The sequence below is a fragment of the Falco punctatus genome (assembly GCF_963210335.1).
Source record: "Falco punctatus genome assembly, chromosome: 2".
NCBI classification, from domain to species: domain Eukaryota; kingdom Metazoa; phylum Chordata; class Aves; order Falconiformes; family Falconidae; genus Falco; species Falco punctatus.
The window spans coordinates 86,219,716-86,236,369 of record NC_137581.1 but is presented as its reverse complement, the minus strand read 5'-3'; the positions used below and the strand labels follow the sequence as shown (position 1 = coordinate 86,236,369).

Sequence of the window (16,654 nt, the reverse complement as noted above, 5' to 3'; positions counted from 1 at the left end):
TCACAAGCCTTTTAACTGCTTTTGATTGCACTACTCCCCCCCCCCCCCTTTTTTTTAATATATATGTAGGATTCAGTCTCATGTGCATTCACTGCTCAGCTCCACTGCTCAGCTTCAGAGCCTAGAATTTTAGGTTGCAACTGCAACTAAACTCTGACATCCCTCCTAATTGGTGACACCAGAGCCAGTTCTGCAGCGCTTCTCTCCCCTCCCCCTTCATTAGAAAATACAACGTGAACTAGATGTGCATACATGTACATAGAGTAAGAAATTCTATCAGGTAGCAATAAATAAATGGTTAACATACTTTTATGAAAGAGCCAAAATTAAAGTAGTATTGTCGAAAGCACTGGATCGATTCATTTTCAAACACCACAATTTACAATACTTCTCACCTTTTGGCTTTAAGGTGAATGAAATGTTATTCCAGCCACCTTATGACTGTTGTCAAAAAGCCAAAATAAACATGGCAGAGTTGTGTGGATTTTACTAAACTAGCCTAAATGCAATTGAAATTGCATGAATAGACACTACCACTCATTTAAAAAATGTTTTCAATAGCAGATGACAGCGATTGCAAGGAAGACTTAATATTTGTCTTTTCACATCGTTTCATTAATTCCTTAGATAAAACAAGTTACTGCTATGGAAAGTATTCGCAATGTAAAAACGTGGCGCTCCTTTGGGCTTTACAAAGGACTACTGTTTTCATCTGTAAATCTAGAGACTACTGATCTGTGCAGAGATTATTTCTGTTTAAGCCAAGGATCAGTGTCTTTTCAGCAGGAATTTGACTTTAGGGTGTTTTATTGGTTTTCGCAAGATTTATCAGACTGCTGAAAGCAGGCACCGATACATATTAAAGTTTCTTGCCAATACTGGAAATTAATAGTAGGAGAAGGGCAAATATCAGCTGTCAAGTACTGAATAGTAACTCTTTTTTTCTCCCCTTGATGTTAAACATTTATTTTGTACGCTCTGTCACGGGCAAAGACTCCTGCTCAGTGGCTAAAGCTGGGTGAGCCTGCCCCACCAGCTGTTACTCTCCACTGAAGTATTTGCTTTTCAAAGCCTATCCTCACCACTTCTGCCAAAGCAATTTCACTGCAGGGTCTTGTCATATCCAGGCTCAAACAGCAATGGCCTCAAACAATCCCTCAGTGCTAAAGGGTCAAAGACCCTACGCATAACCATATGTCTTGTTTCCTCAGCTCCGGACACGCACGCCTGCCAAAACCACTTCTCAGCCCAGCTTCAGCTTAAGGCGAGGACCGGGGATGCTGCTGGTGTCCCGGGCTGCAAGGTGTTTTACAATAGCTCAATATAACCTACCGCGTAACAGCAAGAAATACAGCAGTTAAATAGCCTGGAGGGAATCCCCTCCCGGCCTCTTCTGCCTGCTGACTTGAAAGATTATTTCTAAGCGTGAAATTACCGGGAAAAGCAATACACCCCTCAGCCTGTTTCCAGGAGTTCTGTTAAAGTTCACGCCTCAGCCGAGTTACAGCACACGCCGTGTGCTCCGCCGGTAACGTTCTACAGCACCGCGCTGCCCCTCCGAACCCGAGGAATACCGAGAAGAGCCAGTTCCCGCCCCCGCCGCGTCCCCGGCACCGCCACCACCTCCCGCCTCCACCTCGAGGCTCACCCCGCCGCCCCACGGCCGCACAGGTACCCCCGCGCGTGGCGCGCTCCCGCATCGCCATGCCCTGCGTGCTCCAGCCAGGCACAGCCAGCCCGAAACCAGGGACTCGGGAGAGGGGAAAGGCGCTGAATTAAACGCCGTTCCAAGAAATCGGGCAGCAAGGGGACCCGTTTAGCGCGATAACCGAGAGGCACAGCCGCTTCCCCCTATGGTGTGTAAAGACGGACGGACGGACGGACGGACGGACAGCCCCGCCACGCCGCTCTCCGCCTTCGCAGGGCGCGGGATCCCTACGGGCGCTCGGCTGGAACACCTGCGGGCCCCCCGCCGCCCCCGCGGCACCTGCCGCCCCGCGCCCCCGCATCCCCCTCACCCCTTCAGCTGCTCCCTCATGGCGGCGACTGCTCGGCGGCGCCGCGGAGGCAGAAACAGCGCTGCCGCCGGTCCGGCCCCGCCGCCGCGCGCCGCTGCGGCCGCCCCGCCGGGGAGGCGCGAGGGAGGGCGGGGCCGCCGTGCTCCACCGCCCCGCCCCCCCGCCCCCGCCCGCCGGCGGCGGCCCCGCGGGGAGCGCCCCGAGCAGCCGCCCGCCCCCGCCTGCCCGGCCCGGGGCGCCGAGGGCGCCTCGCCCCCCGCGTCCCTGGGCTGCCGCGGCGGCCGGAGGGGCGCTCGGGGTTCCCCGGGACGGCTGCTGGGGGGTTCTTTGCCTTGCTCCGGGCCCGCCGGGAGGCCGGCGGCTCGGTTCGCTCGCTGCCAGCGGACTTGTGGAAAAAAGTCACTCAAATATATACCGACTTCAAATCCGAAGCTGGGACGGATTTGAAACGGGCCTTAACCTGGGTCCTAGCTTTGCAGCTGTTAATTTGAGCGCTTAAAACGCCACGTGGCTGGTTTGTGAGTGAAATCAGGTAATTTAATTTCTGAGGGCTTGCCTCGGCCTCACTGGGAAGGACCAGCCTCTCCCCCGGAATTGTCAGAGCAGAAGAAATAGTTCTGCTCCCGCTGAGTAACTGTCGCAGTGTTTCTTTGTATTAATTCCTACTTAATATTCAGTACACAAAAGCTAACAACCCCCTCTTGGTGTCACAAGCGTTTCAAATCAGTGCAGCGCGGCTCCTCTCATGCAAGTCCTGAATCCGCCTCCTTTATTCAGTAAAGTAATGCTGCGTGGAGAACCCAGTCCTTCACGCAACAGACTAGTTCTTCAAGCTTACAGACTCTCTGCTTTCTTGATAAAACCACCCAAAAAGGGCACCTTTCAAATGTACAAAAACCTCCCAGTTTTTACACTGGGAAGACGCAGGCCTAGAAGCACAGAAAATCAATCTCACCCATCATTTCTATACCACAGGAACATCCCATAGGTTGCTTTCCCATTACATAGAGGCTAGTAAGCACTGAACTTGGTGGGTTTTATCCCAAGTACCAGGATATTTAGGGCTTCCCTTAGGGTTCCAGGTAGCTGGGTGATCTGATTTTATGAAAAGCTCAACAAGCAGTTCAAGGAAAGCGCACGTGTTTTTTTCTAGAGGCGTTAAAAGTGTAAGATGCTCAAGGTTCAGTCCCTCAAGCCCCAAAATGCAAATATAAAACTTAATGGAATTAAATGTTAAATTCTTGTAGTTTCCAGACAATTGAGATTATTTAAAAAGATCTAATTCCGTTTTCTGTTAGCTTGGATCTACCACCTCAACATGGAAAGAAAAAGAGGATTAATTTTTGTGTAAACATAAATCACTATGTTAAAACTCATCAGACTCCGTAAGAATTTTCCATGTACTTCAGTGGACCTGGTATTTGAGGAATTGCTGTATCAGACATCTTGGTTTTGAGGTGAATGAACTGGCTGAAGACTGGCAACTACATTGCATTAGCAACCTCACCTTCTCCCACGTTAAGCTAAGCTTTAAGAAGTGAGAGCTCTCTTTAAGTCTTTAAAATAGGATATTTAACGTATTACGTGGGGGGAACCTCACAGTCTATTACAAGGAGAGAGCAGCTGCCCATGTCATACCAAGGGACTCAGGGTAGCCGGAACCCTGCTGTTTCACAGCAAAAGTGGTTTGTTTTCCTTCAAGAGGTATGTGGTACTGATACCCGCGATAGACATTCCTTCAATTTTTACTGTTTCTGGAGCTTCCTGGTCTGCCTTAACAGAAGCTTGATGCTGCTATTATCAAGTTGGTCTTCTTTCCCATACAACAGTGCCAAGTAATAGAAATTAAAAACCAGTCTGAATTTCTCATACTTTGCATAATCTTCTTTCTCCTTGAGTTACAAATAAAGCATTGTATTCAATTAGACTCACAGCAGGTGAAACCCCAATTAGTGAATCCATTTTCTTGGCTTTTTTCCCCTACCTTACACCCACACACCACTTTTTTTCTTTTTTCTTTTTTTTAACCAATAAAGGGGAACTCTGAGTCATTCCTCAATTGAAAAGCAAATTAACCGTTTGATCTCCCAAATCAAACTATTACCCACTCAAGAACATCCAGGGGAAATCAAGAATGTTGAAGGATTATGGGATTAAGGCCTATTGACTTTATAATTTGATTTTATATAAAAAAATATTTAATGTAGTTCTGATCGTTGTCTCTAAATTCACAAAAGCTTTTAGCTGTTTTGATTAGCCTCAAAATTGTACTTTTGCTGTGTAATTTACAGAAGTAATACCACTCTTATTGCAAATTACTTTCAAACTACCCATAATTTATTACAAAAATATGTTTTGTTTGCAGTATAAATGGTTACTGTCTTTGGCATTTGCAACTGAAGCCAATCTTTATGCCATACTTAATTTTAAGCCATTTATTTGATAAAAGACAGTTTTCTCCTGTAGACAATAAAACAGGATTACAAAGTAAGCAGAATCTGAATTCCCTGGGGTGCTTTTCTTATCCAAGGGCTATTCAGTCAATTTGTGCACCTACACAGAGACCTGAATCAGGAGAACAGTGTTTATTTCTCTTATACTGTAGGTTTGTCCTGGACTACAGCTAACCAAGGTATCTGTCTCTTCAACATTTAACAACACCAGGTGCTTAAAGGGAAATCACAACTCCCTAATACACGAGTGGTAATAATTAGAGGCTGTTTTATTACCTCGAAACTCTTTCAGAGGGGGGGAGGGGAAGATAAAGTGACTTTGCAGGCAGTCTGACTACACTGCTTGCTGTCCAAGTGGTTACTGGAATCTGTTCATTTGAGAAACCTGATTTTTCAGTTTTAATACGTTCTTCTCAGAATGTTGTCCCTTTTCTATGGGGAAAGAGCCACAGACATACACACATTAAAATAATAATATGAACATAAAATAACTGATTCCTAAACAATAATGTTTGAGTATAAATCCCCACAAGTTTTACGTAGGAGATTAGCATCGCTACTCTGTGTTGCAGACAGATACGGAAATCCAAATGCAGAAATGGGTAGGGAGTTGCCTAAAACCATTTAGTAGAGCAGACATTAAATGTACAAGTTTGCTTGTAAGTTTAACACTTTATGAATTAGAAAACTAAAGAGACATTTCTTTAGCTTTACTGTCATTGAAAGTGAAGTTACAACATTTTGGTATTAACTAAGTCTTGCTTCCGCAGTTCTGTGAAGCGTGTAGTCCTCCTTACAAGTGTGTCTTTACTATTTCTCAGTTATCTGGGTAGTGGATTAGCAACCGCTTGCCTTGCATGTAAAAAAATGTGGTACACTGTGTTGGGCTGGCTACTCTGTTATGCTGTTTGAGTCTATTTTCTTTTTCTTGGTATAAATAAATAGTAAGAATCACTTGGGATGGCACGATGACACTTTCCTGGATCATCTGTCTTAAATATGCTCCAAGGGCTGACACCTCCAGTATTATTTCTTTTTATTATTATTTGTTGATAGCTCTCTCAGAAGAGCCAAGAAGAGAATACTGTTCTGGATGCTGTTTATTTTTCGTGTTGGGTTCGCCACCACCCCCCACCACCCCCTTTTTTATTTTTTTTTTCCCCTGTTTGCACATTACCACTGGAAGCCCATTAAAATATCGTAAATGCAATGAAGAAAAGTGTTGAAATTCTGCATTCATTTTCCCCAACATTGCACTGCAAATTAAAGACCTACTAAAACATTCATAGCTCTATATGTTTATTATCAATTATTTACACCATGAGAGAGTTGGAGAAGAGCATACCACTTTCTGCCCAGAGGCAAACCCAATTTGTGTCCTGTATGAGAGGAGTGAGCAGGTGCTTCTAACACAGGGCTTGTTCTTCACCCTGTAAGTCAGTCATGTAACTGGCAAGTGCAGCTCACAAGAATTTACTCAGTATGTTTCACTGAGATGTTTTTTGAATAGACAGAGTAGAAAGGGGAATCCGTCTTATTTTCTTTCTTTCTTTTAATAAAACTAATTCTGCAGTAAATATTATAGAGTTTGCAGCAATCCAATGCACACTATGGAAAGTATTGGTACATAGCATGTGTGACAGGGTGATGTCTGTTCCTGCCAAATGCAATGGCACAACCTCTGCATTACTTTGGGCTGTACTTGTTTTTACTACATAAAGACACCTGCTTAAAACTGAAATCATAGTCACCCTATGAGATGAGTATCACAGAGCCTTGGGAACGGTCTGTGTGTGCCGTATGTCACACTGCATTGCATGCGGTTGATAAAAGATGAATGAGACGGTGCCTGTCATTTTGGATATATTAAGCATACATACGAATTTCGTCCTGTTGAAATCTTGGAAAGGCTGATTTGGAGAGGCTGCATTTATTTTTTTAAGCTGACAGTGACAATTTAGACACCTTGCAGTAGCAGAGTGTTTGTTCAATCCTTACTGCCAGGTGTGTGACCCTGAAAAGAGGAGCAGAGTGACACTGAGATTAAGTAAAATGATGTGCATCGCTGGATGCAGTGGATAGCACATCCCAGTTCTACCAGCACTATGAGCACTTCAGGTAAACACCTGTAAATGCCAAAAGCTCTTTTCTCCCATACCAAACCACAAGAAATTAAGAAAATTAAGAAAGGAATGACCCCTGCTCTTCCAGGATGGAGATGAACTGGGTGTGAATAATCCCAAGAATGGGAAGATCAAGAAACAAAATGCTAGATAACTAAAAGTATTTTTAAAACTCTGTAAAAAAGACTTAAAATCTCCCCGCAGGAAACTTATGCTAAGCAAAACTGCTTGCCGATCTTTACAATATACAAATAAGACTTGAAAAATGGTCATTATACCATGGTAAAATCTTGATTTGAGGAACCTTTATTGGCAAAATGAATGGTTATCATTTCAGGGAGTAAGGCTGAGAAAAAAATGCAGACTAATAAGGATAAATTAAACAAACCGATGAAGGCAAACTCTATTACTTACTTTCCTTTGTGTGCCCAGTTAGAAATAAATGACTGTTTTGCCTCCTGGGGGATTAAAATAAGCAGGATTTCATAAACTCTCTTGCTCACTGACTCTCTTTTCACCTCCAAATCTTTCTTTCCATGCATAAAATTGTCACAAACACAAAAACTGGTTTCCCAAATGATTAAGTTCTCTGCTGTTTCCTATCGATGTACAGATCTCAATAGCAAGAAACCGCATCTTGCAGCCCAGCTTCACACCAGGCCCAGAAAACGTGATACTAGCGTTCCTGGTCCCTAACAAGCAGCCCTCTCTGGTTCCAAAGACTTCCACAGACGTTAAAGGAGAAGCATGCCTTCCTTTTTTACTAAGTTACTTCTTGGTTGCATTCTATAACTTTTTTTTTTTATTTATTTCTTTGCATTTTTGAAACTATCAAGTATTTTTCTATGACTAATATCACACAAACAGAAAAGTTTTTCTTTCATTGAGGAAAGAAATAATTTTGAAAAAATGTCCCTATGAAAGTATTATCTAGAAGAGAAAATATTCACTTGGGGAAAAAAGCCACGTAGATCATGCTATGAGGCTACATACTGGAATGTTCCAATGATAAGGCTGCCCTTAGGTACTCAAAGAAGAGGGCGATGAAATCTCTTGCATTTTATGACAGCTATATGCAGGCATGTTCCCAATCAGACCACTAGCTAGGCAAACCTTGCACCTCTGAATTTATGCACTCATATTTTAGCAGTGATTGCTTTGCTGTGTTCTCACAGAACTTGTGGGTTTTGTTGCTTTAAAATATACTTTGAACCTGTCATTTGAACCCCTTTTTTTCCTCAACAATTATAATACACTATACATAACATATACATATAATATGTAATTCTAACAAGAGGCCCTGCCTATTTTTATGTACACACTAGGCTTTTCATCATCTTTGCAAACACGTTGAGGTTGCTGACCTTGGCAAATATGCTAAGTTTGAGGTCTGCTCCCAACCTTTTCCCTAGACTGGGCCACACAGAGCCCTGATATGAGGAAGCGATGGTTCTCCCTCCTTGGTAAATCGAACTTGCATTGATTTTGTTTCAAAACTGGAGTCTTTAGCTTCTCCCAGTACCCTGATGTAACATGAGCAAAGCTTAGTCTTCCTGCATAGCATGATTACTTTGCCTTCTCTTCCCAATTCTCTTATGTGGGGATCTAACAATAGAGGAAAGTGCAACACTGCACCTCAGGAAGGAACCAGCCTAAAGAGGTTGATGCGAGGAGGGAGCAGCTACACCTAACTAGCCTCACCAGTAATTCCATCCAGGCTAACTCCTCCATTCAATCCAGGTGACATTTCTCATGGTTTATTTGCATAGAAATGCAGCTTCAGGTTTAGGGTTGCACAACTATTCCCAAACCAAGGTAATACTTGGTAAACAGCAAGCAAGAAAAGAATTCTGGAAAAGAAAAGTTTCTCATCTGACATTTCTGAAATCAAAACTTTGTATTTCATTTCAAAAAAATATTCTATTAAAAAATGCACTTGTGCCCTTTAATGGCAGGTGGCAATAGTCTCATCTTGTCCATGCCAAAGACTGAAAATTAGTGTTTATATATACAGTCGTTTGAAACAGACATAGACATAGATACCTACATTAACTAGTGCTACCATGGAGCCAGGTCCTAGGGCACAGATATTGTTTTATCCTAATTGAATCTAAATGTATGTTAACACTAAAATAATTCAGTAATGAAGGATACAAAGAAATTGTGAGGTAAAATAAAAATTATTTCTTAGCTAATGTTAGAAAAGGGTTTCATTCAAGTCTCCTGTGGCAAGTCCAAGTATTTACACTTTGACAAATGTTTCACATAATTCCAGACAGCTTCTGCTTCTTCCATTTATGGTTCTTCCTATTAAATAGTCCACCCAGGCTTTTTCATTTTGGCATCTTTGTCTAGCTGCTTCTGTCTCTGGCACAGTAGCTGGCAGTTAATTGAGGAAAGAATCCTGTGGATGCTAGCTGATAGCAACAAAGTGTTGCTAAACTATATTGAACAGTTTTTATGTTTAACTAAGTCTAATAATGGGAATGCATTTAATAGAACTCAGTATTTCAGTATTTCATGTTTGAATTGAGCCAAACCTCTCATGGCACATCTCAACAAGGCTTGAAATACCTAGTAATTCTACCGACATCCTTTCAATCAGTTCTCTGATCTCTGCTGTTAAACAGAAAATGAAATCTCTTTGTGAAAGGATAAACCTGCAAAATGAAGATTCGCTTTCTAGCAACATAGATGAATTCACTGTGAAAAATTTGGAATGAAAATCAGAGATGCCTTGGCTACCCAAGTTAAAGAGCCTTGACATTTATAGTGTCTATGCACCAAAGGTACACAAATGACTTTTAGCACCTACCATAGCCCATTATTAAATCAAGAACAACGGTGACTGTGTGGAGCTCAAAATCAGCCAAACCCATTTTTTTTTTTTATTTCTGTACTGAGTATTTTTCCACATTGACATAATCAAACAATTTCCAAATTTGTATTTGGAACTATTTTCTTTGGTTTTGAGAAATTGCTTTCAAATGTGCAATCTAAATCCTGAACGATACACACAGCCCTAAAATATTAAGGATTTAAATGTTGGTTATGGTCCATATGAATATTCTTAGACCCCTGCTGCTACATCTAACTCCCTTGAACACATTTTCAGAAACGTCAACCTACAATTCTACCATATCAACATTTCAGCTTTTTCTAAACTGGTCCAGACTTACCGCTATGACTAAGTAGAGTTTCCATCTTTATCATCTCCCTCACCACATGACACAGAATACCAGATGATTTTAAAAGCTCAAACTACTTAATTCCATGTTATCAGTCATAAGAAACATCACACAGTTCTTGTCACCTTCCTTTCAAGGAAATAAGTATTAAATTCAACTAAGATTTCTCTGTATCTACACAGTACACTACAAATACAAAGCATACACAGGATCCGAACCATTTGTTTATTTAATAGTGGTCACAGTTTGGAGTTTTATTCTGGCAAAAAATTCATAGACATAGATAACGTATTACCCACTGTGTAGAAGATGATTTTCTGAGTGTCCTTAAAGTTAGAAAGATCATCTAAACTCACAACTCATGTCTCAGAAAACATTACAACTGTTTGAGCATTCATCCCTAATCCCAAAATAACAAAATCAGTCTGTCATATTAAGAAAATATGGTGTTGTTTTAAATTATCATTCTTCTCGTGAGGTCAATAATTTTCCTTCAATTACTATCAACAGCTCTGGCTCCTGGTTGCCAGCTTTAGAACCAACTGTCATTTTGCAAACAATTATCACCACTTCAATTAATGTCTTTACACTGATATGCATCAGCCAAGGGAAAATAAATAATAAAAAAGATCTTCAACCTTATCTTTCAAATAAAAACTGGGTTAAGATATGTGGTATCTAAATACTTCTGTACTTCAGTAATGAAGCTTATTTTTGCTTATGGGCATTATAATTTTTATCAGTATTCGGAAATGAATCTCTTGTTACATTTCCATAGTGTCGTTGCTGCAGTTGTTCTTCATTCTCATTCTTAGAAAGCTACTGTCATTATTTCTCAAATTATTATCCTTCCACCCATGTCCTTCAATTTGTTCTGTTTTTAGGGTAACTAATGGAGCAAATAATTTATTAAGAATAAAAATAATTTTGCAAAGATTTGCAGAAGCTGACAGCCTAAGAATTTTGCCAAATAGAGCCCAAGCAGGGAGTGAAGGATTAGACCCCATCTAATCCACTATTTTTTTCAAACCAGCGTATTTAATACTGAACTGAAACCTTTGAAGAGTTTTATTTTTAGCCACTTGCCATACCGAGCACTCATTTGGCTTTATTCTAAAAATTACAATTTAGGAATCAAGGAGAAGAAACATATTTCTTGTTTATGAGTAAGGCATTATCAATAAAAGTCTTCCATTTCCCAAACAAATAAATATAATATTTTTTTAACTTCATGCCATATTATTATTATTTTTCCGATAATTTTCATAGTCAACATTACCCTTCACTGAGGCTCGCATTTATTTTAACATTTTAAAAGAGACTGTATACAATGAAGATGGTCATTTGGTGATGATGGTGCACTCTGTTGGGTCATAGATGAAGAAAGTGACTGGTTTTGGTAGTTATTCCCATGCCAACATCGTACATGAAGCTCGCCAGCAATTTGCAGAAAATTAGGCCAGTGGGGCTACATCGATGCTGCCATTTAAACAAATTATTTAGTCCATGAAATAGCCAAGAGGGATCAACTCTACGAATGTGACAATACCTTCGTTATTTGGACCTTCTAGTGGCACATTATCTTACACATGCACTGCTATGCGTGTATGCCCCGAGACTATCCCTTGGTCCAAATTTCACACAGTGACTCTTGTTCTTACTGCCGAGAAGTGAACCACTCTACAGCAGGCTGGGCATGGTACTCCTTTACTTCCCACATAGTGCTGCTGTGGAGCTAAAGCATGATTTTATTTATTTTTTTTATTATTATTTATTTTTTTTAACCTCATTTTAAATTGAATGACCTATTGTGGGAGCTGTTGCAGCCAAACCACTGCAAGAACTGTGGTATCTTTTTGAAACTGGTTGGGCCTGTCCCTGCAGAATAAATCTATCACATTAAATGGCGAAAATACCGCCCTACAGCGGGGGAACCAGAAGAGTTCTAGATCAGCTCAAAACCCTGTGATTTAAATGCCACGCAGTAGAATATAGTCACAAGTGCTTTGCTGTGCTAGATCCTTAAGCCTTCCTGATGAGCTAACCAAAGAAATCAGCTGGTAATCAAAGCAATTATTTTTAAGCAGTGGATTTGCAATCCAGACACTACCAATGAAGAGCAGCCATATCATAATTTCTTTTAAAGTGTGCTGAATGCTCTATATACAGTTTCCAAAGTTTGCAGCAGTCAAAATTTCTAAGAAAAACAACTATTATTTCCATTCAAAAACTTTGTAAGCTGGCACAATGTCTGACAGTTAACTAATTAAAGAAGCACTTCCAGTGCATACCAGCAGAGCTGCTGGCCTCTCACGGCATTTATTCCTTAAAGGTTCATTATGAACAAAGAAATGTTTTAGGTGGCAATTTCTATAAGAACTGGTAAAAGATAAGACTTAGAAGAATACTCATCTGCTCTCAGACTCCTTTGCATTCACATACACTGCAGCATCTTGCCAAGTCTGTAAACTGCAAAAGCACAGTGTGCAATGACAATGTTCTAACCCTTTTAGTGCATTGCATGCTACATACTGAGCTAGATTTTACTTCCAAACAAAATTTTGGCTGCATTCCTTAGCGAGTACAGGTTGTTCTCACATTGGCAGACTATCCCATTCTCTCACTTAAAACAATTTAATGGATGTTTAATTTCATGGGTTGGCTTATTCCTAGATGGGCACGGTTTATATAAATCAGTTCCAGCCACCAACTCCAACATTGAAAAAGAGAGTTCTTATTTTCTTAATTTAGAACATTATGCTGAAATTATATTTTTCTCTACATCCTCTTTTTCTGTAATTTGCAATTAAGAGAATAATTTAAAATACCCTTTACAGAACAGTTTAAGTGTTCATTCTATAGTTTCCTCTTTCTAACTGAACGTTTAATAAAGTGTTAAGCCTGACATTACAGACTTTGGTGAGAAATCTAGCATTGGATTTCAGTGCGTTCAAGATGAACCTTGTTGGGAAAAAAAAACTATTCATAAGCAATGCAGCACTATTCTATGCTATCATCCTTACTCATTGTGCAAATATTATTGGTTTCAATAATGCCTTCTTTACAGATACAGTTTGGTCTGATCCTCCCTGCCTTTAAACAATCAGACTGAACACAGGTAAGTACAGGGAATTTGAATAGTAATATGGGTACTAAATTACTAAAAATACTACAGCACCAACCTTAGATTGTTGTATATATGTAAGATCAGATTTGAGATTGCTATTTTCAAGGAACTCTTCAAGTTTATTACATTGGCAATATAAATTTTTGATCTTTAATGGAGCATAAAGGCAGAATGGAACTTTAGAGTGAGGAGTACATATAGAAACAAGGACAACTTCAAGCCTAACTGCATTTTGCATCAGCCAATATCTTAACCTGAAAGGATCATCTGGTCAGTCTCTTATGTGGTGTAAAGTAAAAAAAAAAAAACAATTAAGAATAGCTACACCTTTTGCAGTCGTGGGAATAAGACAAAGGTGGATAGGGAAGTGGTGGGTATACAGTATAATGACTTCCAGCTGGTGTATCATCTGTCTGCTGATAGGTATGTTTAAATAAATAAATGATCAAGTATAGTCTAATTAAAAAAAATAATCAACAAAGTCAGGATGAGTTTTTGGAAATAAAATATGACTTTGCAACACAAGTTATATGAAAGCAGCAAGATGATTAAAATGCAGAATCTTATTTATTATACATTAGGTAGATCAAAGCTTCTCAGTGATAACAAGTCACTGATTGGGGGCTGCCACCTGTTTGGTCTCACTTGCAATGGGAATCTCTTAGGTAAACTGTGTTAAAAGTTGTCAGTACATATTACACTTATGAACAGTTTACATTAAAAAAAATAGAATTAAAAATTATTCTTATTTTCCTGGAGAGTTTTACTCATTATTCACCAGCACATACATTACTTAGTAAATACAAAAAGGAAATCCTGTGTAATTCAAGAAGGTTTCAGAAACAACAAAAAAATTGCAGGTAAATCCTGTTACTTGAGGCACATCACATACTTCTTTGAGATAGTGGCAAAAAAGACCTAAAAAGTATGAAATTAGCTGTGGCTTTGGACAGTGGTGATGTTTGAAGCAGGCTAGGCTCAGAGAGGACATATTGTGGCAAGCAAATTATCCAGGAAAAAAATATCTAGAAAGCAGGGCAGGAGGCAGTTTTCTAGATTTTTGTTGTTGTTGTTTGTCCCTTTTGTCTAACTTCACAAAGAAGAGGAAATCTATGACTTAAGGGAGCTGTGTAGGTGTAAATGTCTAATAATTATTGGGAGGATCTAATAAAGAGAGAATTGAGGAAAGCTGAAAATCTGCAAGATACATCAAGACAAGGCAAGGCAGTGATAATCTTTGACGGTGTCCTTGAAACTTGGTACAGAACTGGTGAAACTAAGGAGCAGAACTTCAGTCTGGAGATGTCTGAGCAATACTGGGCTCTCAGGGCTTTAAATGGCTATTTGTGACATAACGGAAAGAAAAAGGAGGAGTGAGTAAGAGTCAGAAAGATCTGTTTAAAGTCAGCAGAAATTTAATTTGGGTTTATAAAACTGGGGAAAAAAAAGTTGATAAGTACTTTAAAAGCCATGTGCACTGAAGGAGAATTGTTTGGGAGGTCTCTGGTAGTTATAAGTGTATGCCAATGAGCTAAACCAACATCGGGACCATCACAGGAGAAAGGAGTCCCACTGGCTGGCTCTATCCAAACCGCAGATGACGATTTTCCACAATGTGGCATACCCACACAGGCGAGTTTGATAAAAGATTCACACTGACAGACTCTTTTCCACTCCTTATTTATAGAATAGTGAACAAATGCCCCAGAGCAAAGCAGTGCTGAGGGTTTTGCGCTCCGCTTTCTTAAAAGAAAACTGTAGAAATACAGATTTGCATTTTGCCAGCAGCAAATGTTTATTCCACAATACTTTGGGCACTGATGTGAAAAAACATGATACATGAGAGGAAATGCTGAAAGCCAGAATTTGATCCCTTTTACGCTGCTAAAAATAAGAAGTAAATTTGCTGAAATCAATGAGCGTATCTCAAAGCAAGTTGCTTTCAGTGCAGAACTTAAATTTGATTTCCAAACTTCTGACAGTATGTCAGATGGGACCCTAAACTGCACCCACCACAACTTGCAGTTATCTGTAGGTTCTTTTGCTCAGGATTGTTACAGTGCAATGAAATACTTATTTCTCCCTCAAACTGGAAACAGGAGAAGAAATAATAGCATATGAAAGCAAGTAGTAGTATGTAATGACCATATTATTAAAATTTTCATTGCTTTTGTGCCATAGCATAGTTAAAATAGTGGAAAAGCAGATGAATGAGGAACGTGCAGGAGAAAACTCTGACCAAACACTGCCTACAATTGAACAGTCTGCTAAATGTTTTAAATTGTTTGGTAAAATTACCGCAGCACTAAAAGAATAAGTATCTCTGTTAACAGGCAGTAATTAAAAGACCAAATAAGGTGAGTGCACCTATGGTCAAAAAGATAATTTCTTGGTGTGTTTTGTTTATGCTCCTAGGGATGGTTTATGTCAAAATAGCTCAGTTCAGAAGTCTGAAACATAAACCAGTATTTGGAAATGGTGATGAGCTCATCAGTAAGAGACCTTTGGAACTCACAACTTTTTTAACCTCTGATTTTCATTTGATACTTAAAGTAAACTGAACTATAGAGGTAAAATATGCTTTTCAGCAACTGGGTCCTAGTGGCTATAATGCTCTTACTGGCAGAAATCTGGAAGTAATCTCCTTCTAAACACAAGTAAAATTTCAAGATGCCTTTATTCCAGATTACTTGCAATAAAAGTTTATAGATGGAGAAATAAAAATGTGATTGAGGTTTAGTAGTTCTAACTCTTGGTTTTTATTTTTTGTTCCTGTAATCATGGACATTTCCAGCTACAAAATACAGTCTGTTTACACTCAGGAAAACAACTGCAAACCACTTATTTCTACTCCCCAGTGTTTCTATAGGTTGAAGCTGGGTATGATTTTGAAGAATAATATACAAAACCAAGTTGAGGATATTTCATTTGCTTACTTCTGCTTCCACAGTTAATTCTTTAGAGGGGAAATATGCAACTAATATAGCATATCTGAAATCCATACTCACAGAGATGCTTCTCCATCTGTATTTCTAGAACAAATGCAGAAACATTAACCAAGAACAGCTTCAGTAGCTTTTTCAAGGACACCCACAAGTAGAAAGTATGCATACATACATTTTGGGAAACAGCGTTTACCCATTTTGGATAAATAAGAAACTGGCAATTTCCTCTTATTTGCCACAACAGTGCTCAAGGGTCTGTCCCTGAGTGAATGGAGTCTGGAATGGAAAATAGTAATCTGTCACTGATCCTTCCCAGAAATGTCTTCTCTGCCTGTCATTATTACAATAAACAAGGCTATAAACCCCTTGCAATTTAGGTAAATCTTTGTAATGATGTTATAGTTCAGTGCTTGTAAAGCGCTAATAATCTGGAGAGATCTCCAAAGTTCATTTTAAAAAAGGTAGGTTACTTATTTGATGATTAGAAGATTCAGCATTGCAAGAAACTGGTATTGAACTTAGATTTACAAACAAGCTTGCTTAGACAGAATGCTAAGCATGAAACCTTTTAGCAAAATGAGGACTGGATTCTGGATTCAGTGAAAAGTATTCAGTTTTTACAATGTTCCACTTCACCACTGAATTTATCCATAAAGATCAAATGGCAAAATTCTGCAAAATATTACAGTTCAGTAAGTGTCTTCACTTCAGTAGACAATGCAAGTCTAAAAGAGAGAAAATGACCTGCTTTAACATGCTGAATCTCCTAGAAAGCATCTGACAAGCAGCAAAAAAGGGAA

At 39.6% G+C, this 16,654-nt stretch overlaps 1 protein-coding gene across 16 annotated transcripts in view; it reads right to left on the bottom strand.

The window, feature by feature from the left end:
- The window catches only part of DMD (dystrophin), a 1,276,803-nt gene that overhangs the window by 80,068 nt on the left and 1,180,081 nt on the right, over positions 1-16,654 (bottom strand). Inside the window, exon 1 of one of the 16 annotated variants that reach the window (XM_080377704.1) lies at positions 2,019-2,184. The exons of 14 other annotated variants lie outside the window; for them this stretch is intronic. In XM_080377704.1, the coding sequence (XP_080233830.1) occupies positions 2,019-2,038 (20 nt within the window). In that variant the 5' untranslated portion in view covers positions 2,039-2,184. Of the gene's footprint in view, positions 1-2,018; positions 2,185-16,654 lie in introns of those variants that run through there. One more of the 16 variants, XM_080377705.1, reaches the window with a different exon arrangement.